General features: G+C 44.0%; 1 protein-coding gene across 1 annotated transcript in view; it reads right to left on the bottom strand.

Annotated features, from left to right (window-relative positions):
• The window catches only part of kcnip4a (potassium voltage-gated channel interacting protein 4a), a 37,102-nt gene that overhangs the window by 4,951 nt on the left and 12,769 nt on the right, over positions 1 to 19,382 (bottom strand). The window contains exons 3-4 of the mRNA XM_053416708.1: positions 5,985 to 6,080; positions 5,207 to 5,367 (exon numbers count right to left, since the gene is read on the bottom strand). Of these exons, the coding sequence (XP_053272683.1) occupies positions 5,207 to 5,367; positions 5,985 to 6,080 (257 nt within the window). The remainder of the gene's footprint in view (positions 1 to 5,206; positions 5,368 to 5,984; positions 6,081 to 19,382) is intronic.

The raw sequence follows: 19,382 nt of genomic DNA on the forward strand, positions 1-19,382 counted from the left end.
GTAGAAGGAGAGATACTGAGGCCTGTAGCTAAAACGTTAAATCTTTAAATTTGTATATTCTTGATAAGGGGGGAAATAGTTGATATTGATAAATATTCAGTTCCAGAGGAAAGAAATTCACTCGAGCCATTACTTGTGTTCCCAGGATGAATTCTGGAGACGTCAGTATTTATATCTGTAACCGAATCAAGCTCGGTTTGGTTTTTTATTAAAACTGTCTGGATGGTACGTGTCCACAGCCAGTGAAAGTCACCCACTCTTCTGCAACACTGGCTTTGTGTCCTTTCAGAGGAATGTGCCGTCCAAAGACAGAGGTGGACGACCTCGCTCAGACCGGCATGGTGGTGAAGGCGGGTCGTCGTGCAGGGTTTGAGTTTCTGTGTGTTGACGAGGCCGCAGCCATGATACTGAATCTAAAAGAAGAAGGGAAACATTCCACTCATTTACAGGATTCCTGGACCAGCAGGTGTTTCCTGGCTGATCAGAACCTGGAGCTGAAGGTGTGAGAAAACAAAGATGAAACCTTGTTGTCTTGCTTCAAACGGGCGCCTTGTGTTTTCCTGCTGAGAGGAAGCACGAGTCCCCCGAGGCTTCTGTTGTCTCACACACACCCTCGCACATATTGTCGGGTGAGGTGAGGTCGGGAAAATAAGATGAAGTTTGAAAGTTTTCTTCATAATTAATAACGGACGTGAGTGATGCAGCAAGAAGAAAAACTCTCCTCCTGAGCTGACGATTCTGGCTTGAACGATGCAATTTCTTTCAAATTCCTGATTTGAACATTTTGAGGTATTTTACTGTGAAAAGGTTTCATTCAGCATATCTGCTTTTCTTTCTAAATTCGAAATAAATCTAACTTTTGACTCAAAAAGCTCCAATTCACGAAAAACATTGCATTTCTCAAGCGAAGGCAAAACTCTTCTGTATCAGCCAGTGCAACACACTCGTGACATTCTTTCTGGAACGGGAATTCAATGTTTTGCAGAATTTTTTTTACCAGACACAGTTAAAAAAGTTCCCATGATGCTTTGCACTTTGCTTTCACCTTCTGTGCAGTTCATGTCAAACCAGCATCTCTTCATTAAATGTTTTTAATAATTTTCTTACCACAGGATGAATCTCTAACCCACAGTTTGCCTTTATTTATTATTCATTTTTTTTTAATGATGAATGCAATATACAGTACTAATTTTGCAGTACAGTTTGTTCTAATGCACGAGGGTGTAGTTCCACATTAATACTTTAAAGGTGGAACTAATTTCTCCAGTAAAATGTAATAAACCCGGAGTTTTTCGTGATTAAAATGACTATGAAGTCAGAAAGTTTCTTCAGGATTTAACTTTTGCAACCAATGGAATTAAAGACGAGAGAATATAGAGATTAACCAATCATTTGCCCTTACAAAGTATAAATGATGAAGACATCATGAACCAACATTATTATAATATTAACAAATTAGCATCACCAGATTGGGGAACACAATACTAGAGCATGTGCAGGCTGCTTATTCCTCCTCTGACGCTTTTCATTTTAAGCTTCCTCACATTTGCTAATTAGACTCACTCTCCATTTTGCATCCCATCACAAAATTCAGCAAGGTCTGATGGAAATGTCCCAAGGTTCCATTGTTTGTGATTATTGAAATTTGCACCACAATTCTCATTTGTTTAATCTGTGCACGGATGTTTGAATATTACACATTTTAGGGGGGGTTTAGGGCAGAGACTCCTCTGCCTAATGATAAACCGAGTCTTGCCCGAAGCTTTGCATTCATCCAACAGAGAGCGGAACTTTCAAATGTGTTATTCCAGCAGACGGTGCACAGATGTCAGCACTGGGAGGAAATATCAAATCATATCCCTTCTCAAAGTATAAAGTTTTATCCGCAGCATCTTTGTTCATGTGAAACACCACTTTTTTTTTTTTGTTGAGCAGAGCTTCTGTTAATTAGCAGTCAACCTTTTGTTGTGTAATGAGGCACGGGAAATGAGGAGAGAGATCGTTTCTCTTCACTTGTGGAGTCGGTGCACGCCTGCCTGTGTGTGTGTGTGTGTGTGTGTGTGTGTGTGTGTGTGTGTGTGTGTCTAAACACAGATGGGCAATTACAGCTGTCAACCCTAATAACCCACTGATGAAGCGGGACAGCAATAAACCAGTGGCTTTGTTCCAAGCGCTCTCCTAACCTCGTTAAGTCATTTGTTGCAAATTTGAAGGAAAAATTAAAGGCCAGTAAAATATGTTGGTGATTGTTGAAGCAGGCCTCACACCGACGGCAACATTCATCTAATTGTAGTTTATTTCCTCTTGTCAGCCTCATGGTGACATCGGCGCCTGAGGCTGTTTTTCCAATCGAGAGCAAGGCCACCGGATGAAACACAGTTTGCACTCACTTGATAAACGTCCGGCGGTCGCACCGGGGGAAAGGAGAAGCTGGGAATCAGGAGCCCAGTCACACACTGCTCTCTGATATCAAGCTTTTGGGAAATATGTTTTGTTGTCTGCATCAGTGAAGCGCAGATAAATGAATACAATTATCTTTTGAAGGACATATAATCCTTTAAATTCCACATCTGCTAGAGTTTGTGCTGATCTCACTCTTAAGACTGTTTAGAAAGAGGGACAACGTCAAAAGTGAAGCCAAAGTGTCACGATCACCCCCTGGTGGCTGGCTGCAGCATGGGTCATAAATCCCGCCTCCTCCATGTTAGTGGAAGGGATGTGGGTGAAACTAAATAGTGGAAGCACAAGTCAGGGTGTTTTAATTAGTAATTTTTTTGCAAGAAGCCAGGCTCGCGATTAGTCGAGCTCGTGTATCGGAAGGACCGACTTTAAGAGGTGCTGTAAAATAAAAATATTAGTATTACATAGTACATTTTCTATAATTTCTCTCTCATTTCATGTATTGTTTAGAATCTCTTTATTTATAAACTCATAAATGAAGTCTACAAATCAACTGGAATAATATAAGGCATTGTTATAAGGTAATCTACAAAGGAAGATGCAGTATTCTACTTTTTGCACATTATCTCATCGCGAGGGGTCAGAAAAAATCTTTCTATTCATTTGATATGATTTTAATATTGGCTCGGCCATTAAAATTAAATCACACATTCAATCTGTGAAATGCCAAACCAGTCAGACGTGAAATTTCTTCACAAGGCTTCACGGGACAATGCAGCAATAAGCAGAGCTGGGGGGGGGGGGGGGGAGAATCTTAATCTACAGGCCCGAAGCGATGCCCCACACTGTGAACTGTGAAAGCCCGGCAGATTTAGCCAGACAGGAAAATATTACCGTGTTATTTCCTGTAGTCGAGGACCAAGGATTTTATGAAACAATAGATCCTCTCTCTTGACCTTTGGTTTGACCTTTGCTCTAATACCACCTGAAGTGCAACACCCGGAGGCGGAGGGCTTGTTCTGGATATATTGCGGATCTGAGACAAAGCTACAAGGAAATGACTCGTGAACTTTGCTGTCGAGACAAACTACCTCGGCCTCCCACCTGCGTTCGAGCCATTTGATCTGAATAGAAAACCTTGGACGTGAAGGACGAAGGAGCAGGTTTCTCATCATGGGACCGATGCCAGCTTCAATTAGTCTGGCTGGCCTCTAAAAGCCTGTCTGTATTCCGGGTTGGGCCGAGGCAGAGATGAGCCGTTTGACCCTGGCAGTGACATGATGGACAAAAGCCTTTTTAGTAGATGCAACTTAAGAGCCGTGACTCTTTCTTTGTTCAATCTGGACTTCTGGCTCCTCGGCGTCCGTCTTATTACACAGAAGAGATAAGTAACTTTGAATTGGACCAAAGTTTCGTACAATTCATCCTGGAACGCTGGCATCAAACTTCATTGGACGACAAACTAATCAGAATCACTGACATCTTTTAAATCCCCTCTCAACCCTCAATGAAAGCCTTTTACTAATTCTAGCACGTTGTGTTATTGTAAGCCTGTCCTTGCTTTTTTTTTTTACCTCCTCAGGGATGTTTTGGCCTCTTGTTTGTTAGTCGGCGGGATCACACTAAAACTATTCCCCAGATTTTGAAATAACGCCCTTAAATATATTTGAGGACCCAGGAACTTTTCCCCCCCCTTTGATTTATCATTTAATTAAAAATACGGTGGCATGAGGGGATGGGACTGTTGGGCCTTGGTGGAGGTACACACTCTACTGAGAGCTATTCTAGTTTATTATTTAGCATTTATCTTAAATGTTAGGTTTTTTAATTTCCTATTTATTCACTCCCGTAAATCTTTCGTATCTGAATTGCTTGTTGTACCAGCACTTAGGTCTACTACTATTATTATTATTATTATTATTGAGATATTTCATTGGACCAGTTAAAAGCTTGACCTGATGGTGGCGCTACAGTCATTAGGGCTTCCTCCTCTCAGGACCATGAACGTCTAAGTAGGAAGTTTCAGGTAAATCCATCCTGTAGTTGTTGAGAAGCTCCAGCTGCACCAAAGTGATGAAGATCCCCAGAGCTGCTCGTGCAAGCGGCTAAAAATAAAATCCCAAATCTCTAGTGTGCAAAAAATAAATAAATGGAAGCGTGTATATAAACATGTGAACTAACCACTCCCTCATAGTTACATGGAGGCAAAGTGTGGGGCAGGAATTGAAGGCCTCATTAGCGTACCTCTCACCTCTTCGTCTTAGGTGGACACAGACTAATGGGCTTTGCAGGGACGTGGCTGGAGCACAGTGCGGGCTCCACAGGAAACTGAGGCCTCATGGGAGTTTCCCTATCACAGAACTCTCGCTCGCGCTCCTCTCTTTCTTCCATCGGCAGACAATTTGGGCGAACCCGATCGATCGTCACTTATCTCCCTGGATCGGTCCGGGGTGCCGTACGACCTAATTACCCCCGGCACAGTGAACAATGTACAGGAAATCCTGTTTTGCTGAGGTGAGCGCGATTTGCCTTGATAACATCTTTTTGCGCAAGATGAAGATGACTCAGCAAAAACAGCATTTTATCTTAATGCCACACGAGCAGAAAGTGGAAGTGTAACAGCAATGAGAGCTCGAGGGGAAGGGGAGTTGTTTGAGGAGGCTCCAGTAGAACAAATCAAATAATATCAAAGCCAAACAAGATCTTTTTGTGTCCAAGAGGGAGAGAGGTGTCCAGCGGAGAACAACGCCCCCTGGGGGGTGTATATTATAAATGGGGCCCGAGGCCGTGTGTGTGTGTCACTTACGTTCTTGAAGCCGCGGTAAAGGATCTGCAGCTCCTTGCGGGAGAAGCGGGTCTGGGCTTCCAGCTGCTCCAGGCCCTCGGGGCGATGGCGGACTGCGGAGAGCTCAAGCTCATCTTCAACGCTGTCTGGAGAAGAGGAGGAGGAGGAGGAGGAGGAGGAAGGTCAGGTGTGAGCATGAGGCTTCAAGTTGAAATAGCAAATCAGCATTTTTTATTTAAAGGCTGGAATTAGTGACTTCCCATTAGCCCTGCAGGTATCACAGAGAGATGAGGAAAACAAACAACTCTATTCAAAATCCCAACAAAACCTCAGAATGGCTCCTTCCTCTAAACACCAAATACAACATTTAGCCTTTTTGAAACCTCAGACCTCGAGCCTGGTCTTGACGGAGGGCAGCTGAACCCTGTGTGACCCCGTAGTGCATATTAGACTTGTCAACACGGGGCCTCTCATGTACCTGAGGTGTGACACAGCGTTTAAATGTCTCATTAGCACCAAAGAGTCTTATTGTGACCCACAGCCAAGAGACCTATAATTCACCTGCTACTGTGGGGCTAATGTTTTCTGCAAAATGACAAAAGAAATAGTAATAACCCAACATTTCACATTTTCACAAAACTAAAAGAAAAGCTAGGTTTTTGAAGGATTTCTAAAATTGATGCACGTGTGACTAAATCCTATACTGAGTGTATAACCCCCCCCCCCCCCCCCCTGGTACCAGGAAATGCAACAGGAAGTAAAATCATCTTAAATAGGAACCAAAGTCATCACCACTTGCTTTCATGACTGGACGGCGGCGTTTTGGTCGTGGACCACGGACAGAGCCTCATGAGTCGAGCTCGCACGCCGCCCTTGTGGACAATCTGAGGGTAACCTGGGAAATACAGCATTAGGTCTTACCCAGCAGACAACTAAGTCAAGCCTCAGTGCATTCTGGGGGGGAAAAAATCATGCAAGCGGGGAGGGTTTATTAAATATAGACATGAAGCTACAGCTCGTGGTTTGTTCTTCAGGACAACAACTTGGGCTGCGAGTTCAAATCTGCATCAGGCATATGAAATATGCCACATTATAAGTAACATAACTTAAAGGTTAAAGTATTAAGTAAGCTGAATGCAACCAAATATATATAGAACTTGTACTTGCAGATCTTTTCTGCGTTATTCAGTCTGTAATATAAACGTTTTCATATCTGCAAACATAAATCCTGATAGGATATGGCACCTGTGACCTCACTTCAGGATGTAATTTAACATCTCATCATGTGTCAACTCTTCTGAACGCATCGCCAAACTAAAACGTGTCCCGCCCCCTGTAATATAAGTGGTCCAATCAGAGGTTAGAATAGATGACCACATCACAGGAAGACCCCTCTTATGGTATATATATGTAGCAGAGCCGTTGGGGTATGAGAGCTTTGAGCTGAAACAGTTTTGCAGGTTCGCCTCTGAGCATGTGAGAACACTCCCCTTCTTGCTCCGGGCTATTCTAAAAAATTCAGTGTGAGGTTTGACGGCAGTGGCCGGCGTTCAGAACGAGCCCCCGAGCGCTGGAAACCATTCGTCAATCAAACCAGTACTAATTTCAAGACCACGGCTGCAGGTAAAAATAAAAGCAGAGTGAAGTCTCACGCCATTTTTCTTAAGAGGAAAACCAAACGTTTGAAACGGCCTCAGCAAACCTGAGCTGTAAAGGAAAAACCAGTGGCAACGATTACATCACTGATTAGAGAAGCTGTGAAAAGTGCCTCGTTTATCTGCGGCTCGGCTCCGGCGTCGTTAGGGAGGTCCGGAGTGAAGAACCGGCTGCGAGCGGGAGAACAGCTCAGTGTGACACGACTGAGCAGGAGGAAAAAAAACGATCCCTGAAAGTGCAGCGAGAGAGAAGATTGAGTTGACGCAGCGGGGCGAGTAACGAGGCTGCGAGAAGAAAACACACACGCCAGCACAGCGAGTTCCTGAGCAGACACAAAGTCACTGCCATGCTCACATCTCAGTTCAGCATGTCTGGAGGCAAAGGATTAGTGTTTTATTATAATTCTGGCAACATATTTACTGTTGAATACTCTGTCATTGTTTCTTTGGAAGTTTTTTTTATCATAAGCTGTGTTTCAATCCAGAGGCAGCAAAACTAGACTGTGCCATTTCGATGTGTCTTTTCCAATGCGACTGACGAATGTCCATGTAAGTGGATGGGACGTGGACCAAACTAAAAAAGGTTAATGTCAAATACATCTTGCCATAAAAAGAGGGGGAAACGTGGTGACTGTCTCCTGAGACCGACACCTGATTGGCCGAGACCTTGCATCAGCAGGAGCTCAATACCGTGGCTCCATCCCTCAATGGCCACTGGCTCCGAGATGGCAGCGGGGGCTTCTGGGATAATTTGGTTTCATTTAGAGATAGTTGGAGTCTCGGGATAATTCACAGTCTATGGTTTTTGAACAGAAGTTAATTAATGTGAAACTCTGCTCAGTTTAAGGCTGAAGGCAGCTTCACCACACTTGGCCTAAAGCAGGATTTCTTGTTTCACAGTCTTGCCAAATATGTTTTTTTTCCCCCCGGCAAGCTGGCAAAGACCCATCAGAGAAAGTTTTAAAGTCAACATCTGCTGTGGGCCAAGCTTTCTCTACCCCCCCCCCATCCCAGTGTCTGGAGTCAAACTCTGCACAGACAAAGAGCAGATGGTTGAAAGCACAGTTGACTCATTTTATGACACAATAACTTGACACTTCATTTATAATAAAACCAATTCTGTTCAATATATGTGGTTAAGTGCATTTCATTCACTGAACACATTCGGAAACATGATGTATTTCTTGACACTATATATACCGGTTTAATTACATTTATATTTTCCCGATATATTGTTGCATATTTCTACTTCTTTCTATTCCTTCACCCAAATACTGGATGCTATTTATGGAATGTCTTTCTGCTGCTGTGACATAGCAAATGTCCCCATTAAGGGACTAATAAAGGACTTCTTAAATAGCTTGAGGGTGAAGAGGTTCAGCAAAGCTCTCATCTTTTGTTGTTACTGGCCCGACACGCACACACACCGACCCACAAACACACACACACACACGCACGCCCTCCTGAAGAAGTGCCCTCCCTCAGGTTCAACCAGACAGATGCTGCTTTTGTTACCCAGCTTTATTGGTCCTGACAGCAGGCTGGCGTTATTTCGGAAGTGTTACTGTACGACAGAGACATGCGTCCCTGGCTCAAGGGCAGCGCGGTGAGCTTCCAGCACGTGAGCGATGAGTTTCGGTGACTCTGATTGAGAGACAGACCGCCGCCGCCGCCGCCAATCAAATCGGTAGAACGACCGTCGGTTAAAAAGCGAAAGCATCTTAATGAAATGGAATCAAGGAGAATGAGTGACACGGTGCTTAATCAAGCAGGAAAAGAGCAGGCAGTCACGCCTGTCTGATTAATGTCTGCCCTTTCAGTCCATTGGCAAAATCGATATGATGCTGGAGAGTGTGTGCGCCCCCCCCCCCCCCCCCCCCCCCCCCGTTCCCCGCACCCTGTGCCACAAGGATCACTGTTTTGCTGGTGTTGCATCACTTGTGTCCAAATTATTAAAAACCCTACATGGGTGTTGTTGTCCTGAAGAATCAAAGCCAGAGGGTTCCGTACACACACACGTTACTGATTCAGTCATCACATGCACACACACAAACACACACACACACATCCCCATGCCATACTTTTGCCTTCTTCGAAAAACAGCTTGTGGAGTGACTGACTGTAATGGCAGGTGGAAGCCGGAGGAACAGCTCATCAGAAAATGTAATTCCTCGGCCACACAGAGGCACTTTGACCCTGCAGCCATACAAGAGAATGAAATTGAACGGCCCTGTGAAGGTTGTAAACCAAGACAAACACCTCAGCAAAATATAATCACCGAGGGACAAGGTGCCACTTGACGGCTTTCACAATAAAATGCTCGACTGCACGGTGGCGTCCTTTAACAATGAGCTCACAAAGCCGAACAAGCTGACCCCTTAAAAATGAATGTGAAAGGATAACCCCCCCGAAAGAATGGGTCTGGACTGATCAATCATGGCTGAACTGCTAAATATCCTCAGGGTTTGGGACTCGGGAGTCATTTATCTCAAAGGTAAATTCAAGCCAGAGGGTAAAAAAAAAAAACTCTCTGGCCTGGAATCAATTGGATCCATGAACTGAAAAAAGTGGTTAATAAATATTTGATAAATCCATTACGTGCACAAACTACAATGTCTCCAGTTAAGCACGGATGGCTGTGAAAAAAAAGATAAATCTCAGGTTAATTTGATGAGCCCCCCCCCCGAGCTTGCCGCCTCTTTGTTTTGTTGCGGGGGGGTGTGTACAGAAAGTGTTGACGGCCCCGGGGACCACATGGGATCCATGGATTTAACAGGCTATAAGTATCAAAGCCCCGTACTTCAAATGAGAATTATTAAAAACAGATTTATGACGGCGGAGCGTCTGAGTTTAATCTTTGTGAAATTGACTGAGATCATTTCTGATTCCAGGCTTTGATAATCATCAGCCACTGGATTCCAGCTGTTAGAAGCCCAGTGTTATTCTGTCTCCATCTCATGTGCTTGTGTGTGTGTCTGAGATGAGGTCTTATCGGTCTTATAACCCAGCGTGTGAGCGGATTCCTACGCTGATCTAAAGATCTTCAGCCGCAATTAGCTCCGTGTTACATATCGTGTAATTGACTTGAGTGTCAGGGAACTTGATGCTCAGAAAAGAAAGGTATTTTTCCATTGAGGTAACATGAAAACCCCTTTGACATAATAAAATACACATTGTTAAACATTGCACAAGCTTCCTCCCGTCATTCTGCAATTCCCCCACTCAACAAGTGACACCAATACCCACAAAGACCCACTGACACACTTATTGTTCTCTCTCTCACTCAGTGCTGCTCCTGTGTTTCACCACTGGTGGGACCAAAGAGATCCTGACAGTAAAGATTCAAACCCTCAGTTTGGGAGGAGGAGATGAAGAGTCCACAGACATGCTTCACTGTGAGGCAGTGTTTACACATGGAGGTGCTCCGAGGTAGTATTTGTTTAAATCGGGGGCCATGAAGGGGCCACAGCTTACACAGAGGGGAAAATCACACGTCCAAGATCTGTGACTAATTCCTCATTTTTGAAGGTGCACATTAAATATATTGTTTATATGTTACCTTGCTATTGTTTAGCAAGTAAAATGTTTACCTTGTTCAGCACCATAGTTCAGAGTGGTAGCAGGATAACATTTAATTCTTGGCAGAAACTGGGCTTTACATTTAACACTGGAAGCAACATACCTGGCAAATGGACAAGATAAACCATTTGACTCAAATGCACTTTCGAAAATCGGTGAGTGTACAGTAAATATACCATCTTAAATACACAAGAACCCACACAATTGAACTGGAAGATAGTAAAATTGAGCCTGTTTCAGTTATTTGCGATAGAACCTGCAGACATTTTAAAGTCATTAATCATTTCATATAGACATAAGAGCAAGAAGCAAGAGATCACACCACCTTCCATCAGTCCTCTCCTCAAAGCTGCACCCCCCCCCCCAAAAAACAGTAACTTAATGTATTGTAAATGTTAAAAGTTAGTGTGACACATCTGCAGGTGTCAAAGAAGTCACGGCTGACCTGACAGGAACGCTTCTCGTTCGCCCATAATTTTGAAGCTGATCAGTGAAAGCACCTCTTTGCCACGGCCTCCCGTCAATACTCTCCTGCAACTGATGACACAGCATCCAGACTTCAAAACCTTCCACCCGGATCTTATCTCAGCCTGAGCGCTCTCCTAATATAGGCCACTTCTTCAGCCCGGGCCAAACAAATCAAACACCAATCTGTGGGTATCGAGTTCATCAGGAGGCTGCTCCGTGTGTCTCCTGCTGTCCATGTACGGGCAGAACATGGACACATCCATCAGGTGTGGATGACTCAAGCAAGTGCATCTGGTAGAAATGACCAGAGAGACACTTCCAGGGAGCTTTGAAGCGGATCTTAATGTTTATTATCACAGGGAGAATTCAATTGGAATTTAAACTCTCGGGTTCATCACCGCTTAAGGCACATTATAATCAGGGGACATTCCGAGTCCCATATATGAGTGGATTGTATCTGGAAGTGGGCCCCAGCATTTCTCCGCCATCATTCCACATCTCGATTCGTCTCTTTGGTTCAAAGGAGAAACTGTCCGACTCCAATTGAAATTCCCTCCCCCCACTATTTGAAGATATAAATCAAAAAACTGATTTACAAATGAATTCAACACAGATTTCTGAGTCACTTTCTGGTTTGACTGAATTGATTTAATGAGGACTGAACGCTCTGGGGGGGGGGGGTTCTCACCCTCACACCAGGTTATCAAAGACAGCGGCAGCCAGGTGTTAATCTCTTAACACTTTTATCTGTCTCCTGCAGATGTCCACACAGATGGTATCAAAGTCAAATCTATCGGATTACTGTCTCTGAGAACTCCCCCGAAAAGAAACGCAATGTAATATCAGGATTAAACTGAGGAATCAATACTTATAAAATTGTTTTGATGAGGAAGATTAACTTTATACATTCCTAACCTATCAATTAAGGCAGAAATATTATTCCATTAAAAATAATTGATGGCTGTAGAAAAGCAGAGCTTGTTTAACTGATGTTCATTTATTTAGTGCAAGTCCAAGCCAATGATTTGCCGAGCGGTCAATGCCTCTTTCGCGTTTGGATTTAAAACCATTTCTCCAAAAGGTCACCTCAGTATTAGCAGCAAAGAACATTTACAGAAGGTCACGTCGTGTCGTGTGGCCCGTTACACGAGTGTAAAATTCAATCTGAGCCAATCGGGGAAAAGAGCCAGGAGGCAGGAGGCTGTGGTTAAGCCCGGTATTTATTGTGTCAACGTTCAAAACAGCGGATTCACTGCAACACCTCATTCCAGCGTTCGGGCCCCGAGGCCGTGTGTTCTATTTCAGCACAAACAGGGACAAATGTGGTGCTTGGCCACTCGCGATTAACTGAAATTACACCGGGAGAGCCGGAGGGCGGCGAGGACGGCGGACGAGCAGCGTCCAGCAGCCTCGGCCCGGTGGTGGATTTTTACTGAACTGACCTGTTCACTGGAAGCGTGGCACTAGTCACCTCCCAGCAAAATCCCAACTTGGGGGAAAGTGATGCACTGCTGCTTTTTTTTAATTTATTGCTCCAGTATTGCTTCAGTTTAAAATACACTTGTTGAGGCCTCTGTTCCAGATTGAGTCCAGATTGAATAGAAACGCTGCAGTTGACCTACTATGCATTTCATATATGGTCAAACATGGCAGATATAATATATATACATAATATTTAGGGCTGTGTCCAAAACAGCAATCACACAGCCGAGGTAAAATCAGTTAAATGTGAACTTTTAGACTCAAACTCGGTCTTAACTGGAAGGCAATGAGCAAAACTGTGAGCTCAGCATCTTTTACCCCCCAAGTTTCCAGTCTTGTTTGTTAACAGGAAGTTCAGACATCCTCACTGTACATGTGGAGTTGCACCCTCCTCCTCTTCCTCCTCCTCCAGAAGTAAACTCCCTATAGAGATGATGTTAAATAAGTGAACTGTGAGGGTGAGTGGAAGTGCCACAGGATACCATGTAAAGTCTGCATATCCAAATTCGCCTGAAAACACAAGATAAATCATCTTTGCAGAGGCCGACTTCTCCTTCCCTGAAGTGTAACAAATTCCCCTTTGTGGCACAGAATATTTTCTAATGCTCCCAAACAAATTATAGCCCAGGTCCAGAATACCAGCACTGTTCAGCTCTGTGCTGGTCTCTGATCTGCAGATCCGAGTCAATAGAAGAAGAGTAATTCAAACACGGTCCTCGCTGTGTAATGACAAATCCTAATCTGATGCCAGACAAATCAGGAGGGAGGTGGACACAGATCCGCCATTTCTTCCCATTTAGTGGGCACAACCACGAATAAGCCTTTAGATTGAAGCCGAGGAGAGCGATGTGTCCTTCCTGTTATCTAATAAGAACGGCCTCCGGTTGCCTGTGGCGGGCAGTGACACCGACAAACAGAAAAAGGAAACGGCAGGGTCACTGGTCTGTGTTCAGACAAAACCCAATTGGTCAAATCACCGAGACCACAATCACCAACTGCCTGGGAGACGGGGCTTGAATGACATCACGTATTTGCATTTTTAAATCTTCAGTTATGAGAAGTGTGTTTACTTTTTCCTGGCATGTGACAAGTTTTGAGACAAACTGCCAATGATGGAAGGCAGATCCAAATAGATCTGAGACTGGGAAGAGACAATGTGTAAACAGCCAGATGAACAGAAGCCTTGATGATGCCCTTTATAATGTTTGGAGACGGTGCAACCACATTTTATAACTGGGAGCGGGATTGTGACTATTAGCAAAAGCCAGAACTGGAGGGTGTGTGTGTGTGTGTGTGTGTGTGTGTGATGAATGATTGGGACACCTCATACGCCTGTGTACAGTTTGCAGCTTCTCTCTTTCTTTCTCAGCCCTTTTAGAACAAACTATCGAGTCATTTTTCAAAATAAAAGCTCATTGAAATGTGAGGCATCGACGGCTCGATCACAGATTTCATTATTAATATGTCTTTAACTCAGGTAAACTACAGATAACAAATAAATGTATGAATTCAAGCAAATAAACTCTGAATGCTAGAAAATGTGCTTTCGAGTTCAAGAGGCAATATTTTTCAGCCTTAAGAACACCATCCACATTTTGTATGTTCTTACATGAACTGTGGCATTGTGTTTTTGAAGTACACTCTCCTTCCCACTGGCCGTAATGACACACCATCAGATGGACCGATGCATTTACTGGGATGTGAAAGGCAGGGAAAGACCAGTCTGTGCCTTTAATTGCAATCATTTGTCACTCTCAAGTGTTTCAATACGTCTGTGTCCGTGGAAAAAAGCCACTTTGCTGTGCACTGGGCAGAAAAACCTGTCTGGCCTTTCTCCTCTTATCATTTTGAAATTAGACGGTGGAACAAAGGAAGGAAGTTTTACCACGATTCGGCCCCAAAAGTTGAAGCTTTCCCCCCCAAAGGTCTTGAAGGGGGAGTAAGTTTTACTGATTCAGTTTCAAGGGAGTCATCTGTATTCACACCAATGTTACCTCACGGATTTATCGATCGTATGCTGACAAGATACGTACATGTGCTACGTTTGTCTTAAAATTATCTATGGCCATTGCAGCGTTCTGGCTCCGTATCGCTTTTAATCCCCCGTCCATACAGAAATATGCAAATATCAGATTACAACTCACGTACCCTGGGGATGCACGCGGCGGTGTACACAGGAAATGATGGAATAACAGCTAATCTCCTTTGCATATAAGCAATTGTATCGTAGCACAGAATTTAACTGTTAGCATAAAGCATAAAGCTGTTAGCAAAGACGACAAGCTCAGCAATGCTTATAACAGATTAATTGACTGCAACACTTACTAATTTGATTAAAACCGGCCGAGTGGTCCCTCTTTATGCTTTTTATACTGAATCCTGTGGATGTTTTTGTGCGTCCATTACTTGTGAGTTCATCATTTTTGATACCTCACCAGAGGCTAATTAGCATTTCACGAGATGAGACTCTTAACCCCTTTTCGCTAAGCTTCATCTCCACTGCTGATGATGGATGATATTTTATCGGACTTATCGGACACAAAATTAAAACCCGTCCCTGCGTGGCGAATGGTTCCACTGCACCATTCAAGTCGCTGGTAATGAGATCGCTTCACTACAGCGACGAGTCAGCGTTTTTTCTCCACCGCGATCGCTTTCCACGAGTTTCATCCGTGGAGAACCACGAAACCACTTTCCAACGACTCCATGCGATGAGGGTTTTAGAAAGTGTGCAGACTTCACAAGAGAAACTCTCAAACATCCTTTTCAGCCATGGAAAGTAGAGGAGACTATAAAGGCCAAAAGGAAAAAAATGGAATTAAAAAAGCCGACACTGCTGGAAAGGATCTTCTGCATTATGCATGGGAAACCTTTGTCCCTGGCTTAATTAGGGGAAATATTGTTCCTGGCTGCGTGTGGCAACATGGATATTCATTTTGTTTGACTAATTAAAGTCGCGCACATGCAGAAACGAGCTGAAGTAGCCTTGATTGAAAATAAGCGCCACGTGCGAGCAAGTGTCAAAGCTCCAGAGACGGACGCGGGTTTATGAAAAACTCGCAGTTCTTTTCTCCTCATAACGACACTTAAGGCTATAACTGCGTCTTTTAATAAGACCAACAACCGCACGTGGCTTTGTGCGAGATTTGAATTAATGACGATCGCAAAACCCCAAAGAGCTTCTAGTCACGTTTAATAATACTTGGACGTATCACAAGCGGGCTGCTTCAGGGACCCTGCTTTATACTGCATCCCTGCACCGAGCTCTTAAGTCAATCTTTAAGAACACAACCTGCTTTCTTCCACCTTCAAGCAGCCCAATCATCCGTATCACATCCGTGGCTCCGAAGCATCTTCAATCAACTTACCAGGATTTGTTACCCGTGATGTTTTAGTCTGAACTGATTGCTCGAGCGATACTTGCCCTTGCTCCGCCGACTCGAACTGACAGGTCAAGTCCTCTTACTTCTGAAAAGACGACACCAGAGGGACCAATAGCTTAGGGCGTCCAGGCATAAAGGTTAAGTCAATCATGTCACCGCTCTAAATAAGCATCATGGAAGATAGCCTAAGGGTAATTGGACCGGTTGATTGTTGGTCCTCTACATGAATCGGTAAGTGGATGAACACTTACAGCTCGGCAGGGGGGGCTGCTCGTAAAACACATCTCGCACTCCGCTACCTGGAAACGAGTAGGTGTTTCTATATTTTAATCTTTTAGACCCGGTCGACTCGCTGGGGTATTAATGAGATTTATTTCCACTAGGAGGGTCGGCAATTAAATGAAGTGGTCAGAATGTTAAATTGTGGCATCCGGAGCAATGCAAACACTTAAACTGACTTCCTTAATGGATGCGTGTCTCGACAAAGAAAACAATCTGCAATAACTGCATGAAGGTGCAGTTAGTAGCGCACACATGAAACACAGTGTGTGTGTGTGTGTTGGGGGTGAATGAACAGTTCACACTTCTGCCCTTTACAGGAGGAACACACTTTCTGGACTGCATCACACAGCACCGGGTACACAGCCCCGTGACGCAGGCCTTTGTGAGTGAGCGATTCCCCGGCTGCAGGTCGGCTGTGCCCCCCCGCTCACCGGGATTATTATGACAGGCACGTCGCGACTAAATGCCACAAAGCAACGGCGGCAGAAAGGTAATTTATAATTTTGTGTCAGAAAGATTAAACAGGTTTGTTTGATGTTTAAAAGTCTCCACCTGTTTCAGACCTGAGAGCATCCCCCCCCCTCCCCCCACACCATGTTCCTCCTGTGCTGGATGACGTTTCCTGCATCTGATACCGATCAACAGGTTGAGCTCGATCATGGTTGACCCTAAGAAAAATCGGAAAATCATAAAACAACATTGCAAATGCAGCACAGTTTTTTTTAGCCTTGAATAAACAAGACATGGAGCCTTAAAGGGTATTTCATTCATTCATTATCTACTCCCCACTATGCCGATGGAGGGGATTCTGCTGCAACCCTCTGTTTACCCCTGAAGCTCAAGTGTGTTCTGTGGACTCAAACACTTCACCCACCCCCCCAATCGGCAGAGTGGTGGGTAGATAATGAGTGAATTCTTTCTGCGAACTATCTCTTTAACCTATGCCAGCAGCTCTGGGAGGCGATACCTTGTTTCCATGTCAGTTTTCGTGAGGTGAACAATTCAAAGGGACACCAAGACCTTAGGATGTATCCTCTGGGGAACATGAATATCTGGACACATTTATTGCCAATCGAATACATCTTTAAAACCATGCTGCTTGCATTATATATAAAAAAACTGGTTGTGCCGGGCAATGTCAAAATAACCAAGTGTGATTGTTTCCTGTCTATCTTGACTCATTACCCAATTCAATAAAGTATAGGAAAGCCCATAAAGAAAGGTTTGCATATAATCATCTATAGCGCTATATTACAATATCAATATATCTGGTGACAATTTAATCATTTGTGCCTTTTTTACAGAATCATTTGATGGACTAATAGATTAATAGGAGAGGAGGTCAAAGGAAAATCTATTCCATAAGACGGTCTTGCCGATCGGTTACAGTGGTGAGATGCCAGATATGTCCAAGGTATGGATGTCATAGACCCGCAGAAGTTACACCAACTAAACAGCTTGTGAGAAGAAGTCCAGCAACTTCCACAATTCACACTGTGTAAATGAACATAGATGATTAAATTGCTCTCAAGCCTCAAGAGCCACTTTCTGCTGATGTGGACTTTAACTCAAACCCTATAAGGTTCATCTGCAGTCGCCTCTCCGTGCACATCCATCACATTCCTGGGGTTTCGCCTCAGCCGACCCCCCCTGCTGCCGTGACCTGCTCATCACTGCAGATACTACGCCACTTCACCAGCCAGTGAAAACAGACTCTTCCCCCCCCCCCAAAAAAAATAAAAAAAATAAAAATAAATAACGATGCTGCTTAGTGCAGACGCCAACTCTCTGTGTGTTGTTGCCAGGTCAAAAATCCCCAACAAGGACACACAGAGAACATAATTTGATGAAGATAATAACAAGTAACGTGTCTGAACTGACGCAGCGTTCCATTGTGGTTGGGGTTATGGTGTTAGTGTGAAAATGTGTGTGTCTGTGTGAGAGAGATTTACGGGGGGTATGGGGCTGAAACAGAGAATTACTTGCAGATAATTAGCAGTACCCCATGAGTCTCTGCTCAGCACTTTGCACTAATGACAGTTTTGTGTTAGTGTAAGTGGAAATGTTTGTGTGGAGGGGATAAGTACGTGTGTGTTTGTGTCTTTAGGAACTTTTCCAGTATAAACAGTAACTTTGTCAGGACCACTGGACCTCATGGGGACCAGAGCCAAGTCCTAATCAGGCAAAACGTCATTTCTGAGGTCAGGCTTTTGTCCACAATGAATGCTAGTCAATGCAATGTCCTAATAAGGATAGCTCCGACAACCACCTTTGTGCGACTACGACAAAAGGTAAATAAGTATATGAAGTCAAGCTAATTGAACTAGAAGATGAGATGTTAAATTAGAGAAATCAGATCTCTAATGTAGTTATTGTGCAGCTGCAACCTTGGCATAGTTACATAGTTTGCAGAAATACATGTATCAGTCCAAATAGATTCATAATTAAACTGGAAGTGGCCAAACATGTGCGTCTTGCAAAATCCCTGGCACACGACAACTCCCACCACAATGCTCTGATGCAACGATCTGTGTTTTCTCCAACAGGGCAGCCTGTGAGTGGCAGGTAGGAGCTGCTAACAAACCATCTCCAGGTCTGAAGTCTTTACCGTCTGTGCAGTAGAGAGGAGAGGAGTCCCCGGAGAAGAGAGGGGACAGAATCGTTACAATGCCTCTTTGTCCTGCCAGCAGACTCCACAGTCTGATGTGGAGCAGGGTAAAAAACAACCTCCAGACCAACTTCAGATACTGCAGCCCAGCTGGGAAGCTCACTCGGCTTAGAGAGGCTTCTGAAGCGAGACCTTTATCCCCCAGATGCCCCCAGTGGGGCTGCTCAGGTGGCCGCTGGCGGAGGGATGTGATCGCACTGGGCAGCTCCCAGCTGTGAACACGTCTGACGGTATTAATGTTAAGCAGAGCGTGCTCGCTCGGTGGAAGACTTTCCCCGAGAGGCTTTTTGTTTAAAAAAAATAAATACAAAAGGCAGGAAACAACAGTGGCAGAAAGGGATTTGTTTTTTACAAAATTGGAAACACAACACGACTGTTGGGTTTATACATGAATGAAGCAGTGGCTCAGAGGTCAGGACTGAGACTTTAAAGCCAGAAGGCCTCAGATTCAAGTGTAACCCTTTGACATTCATCTTTTGCTATAATGAGTTGAGTTTAACAGAATAAATGATGAGTTGATAATGAATTGCCAACAGTTTATGAATTATCTATTTATCTATCTATAGGTTTGCCAGTTTGGCAAAACAAGTGACTTTTATACATTAAAGCTGAAACAAATCATCTGATCTCAGTGATTTGAGAGGAAAATGGTTCCAGCTTCTTAAATGTGAAGATTTTAT

The sequence above is a fragment of the Pleuronectes platessa genome, chromosome 23 (assembly GCF_947347685.1).
Source record: "Pleuronectes platessa chromosome 23, fPlePla1.1, whole genome shotgun sequence".
NCBI lineage: Eukaryota > Metazoa > Chordata > Actinopteri > Pleuronectiformes > Pleuronectidae > Pleuronectes > Pleuronectes platessa.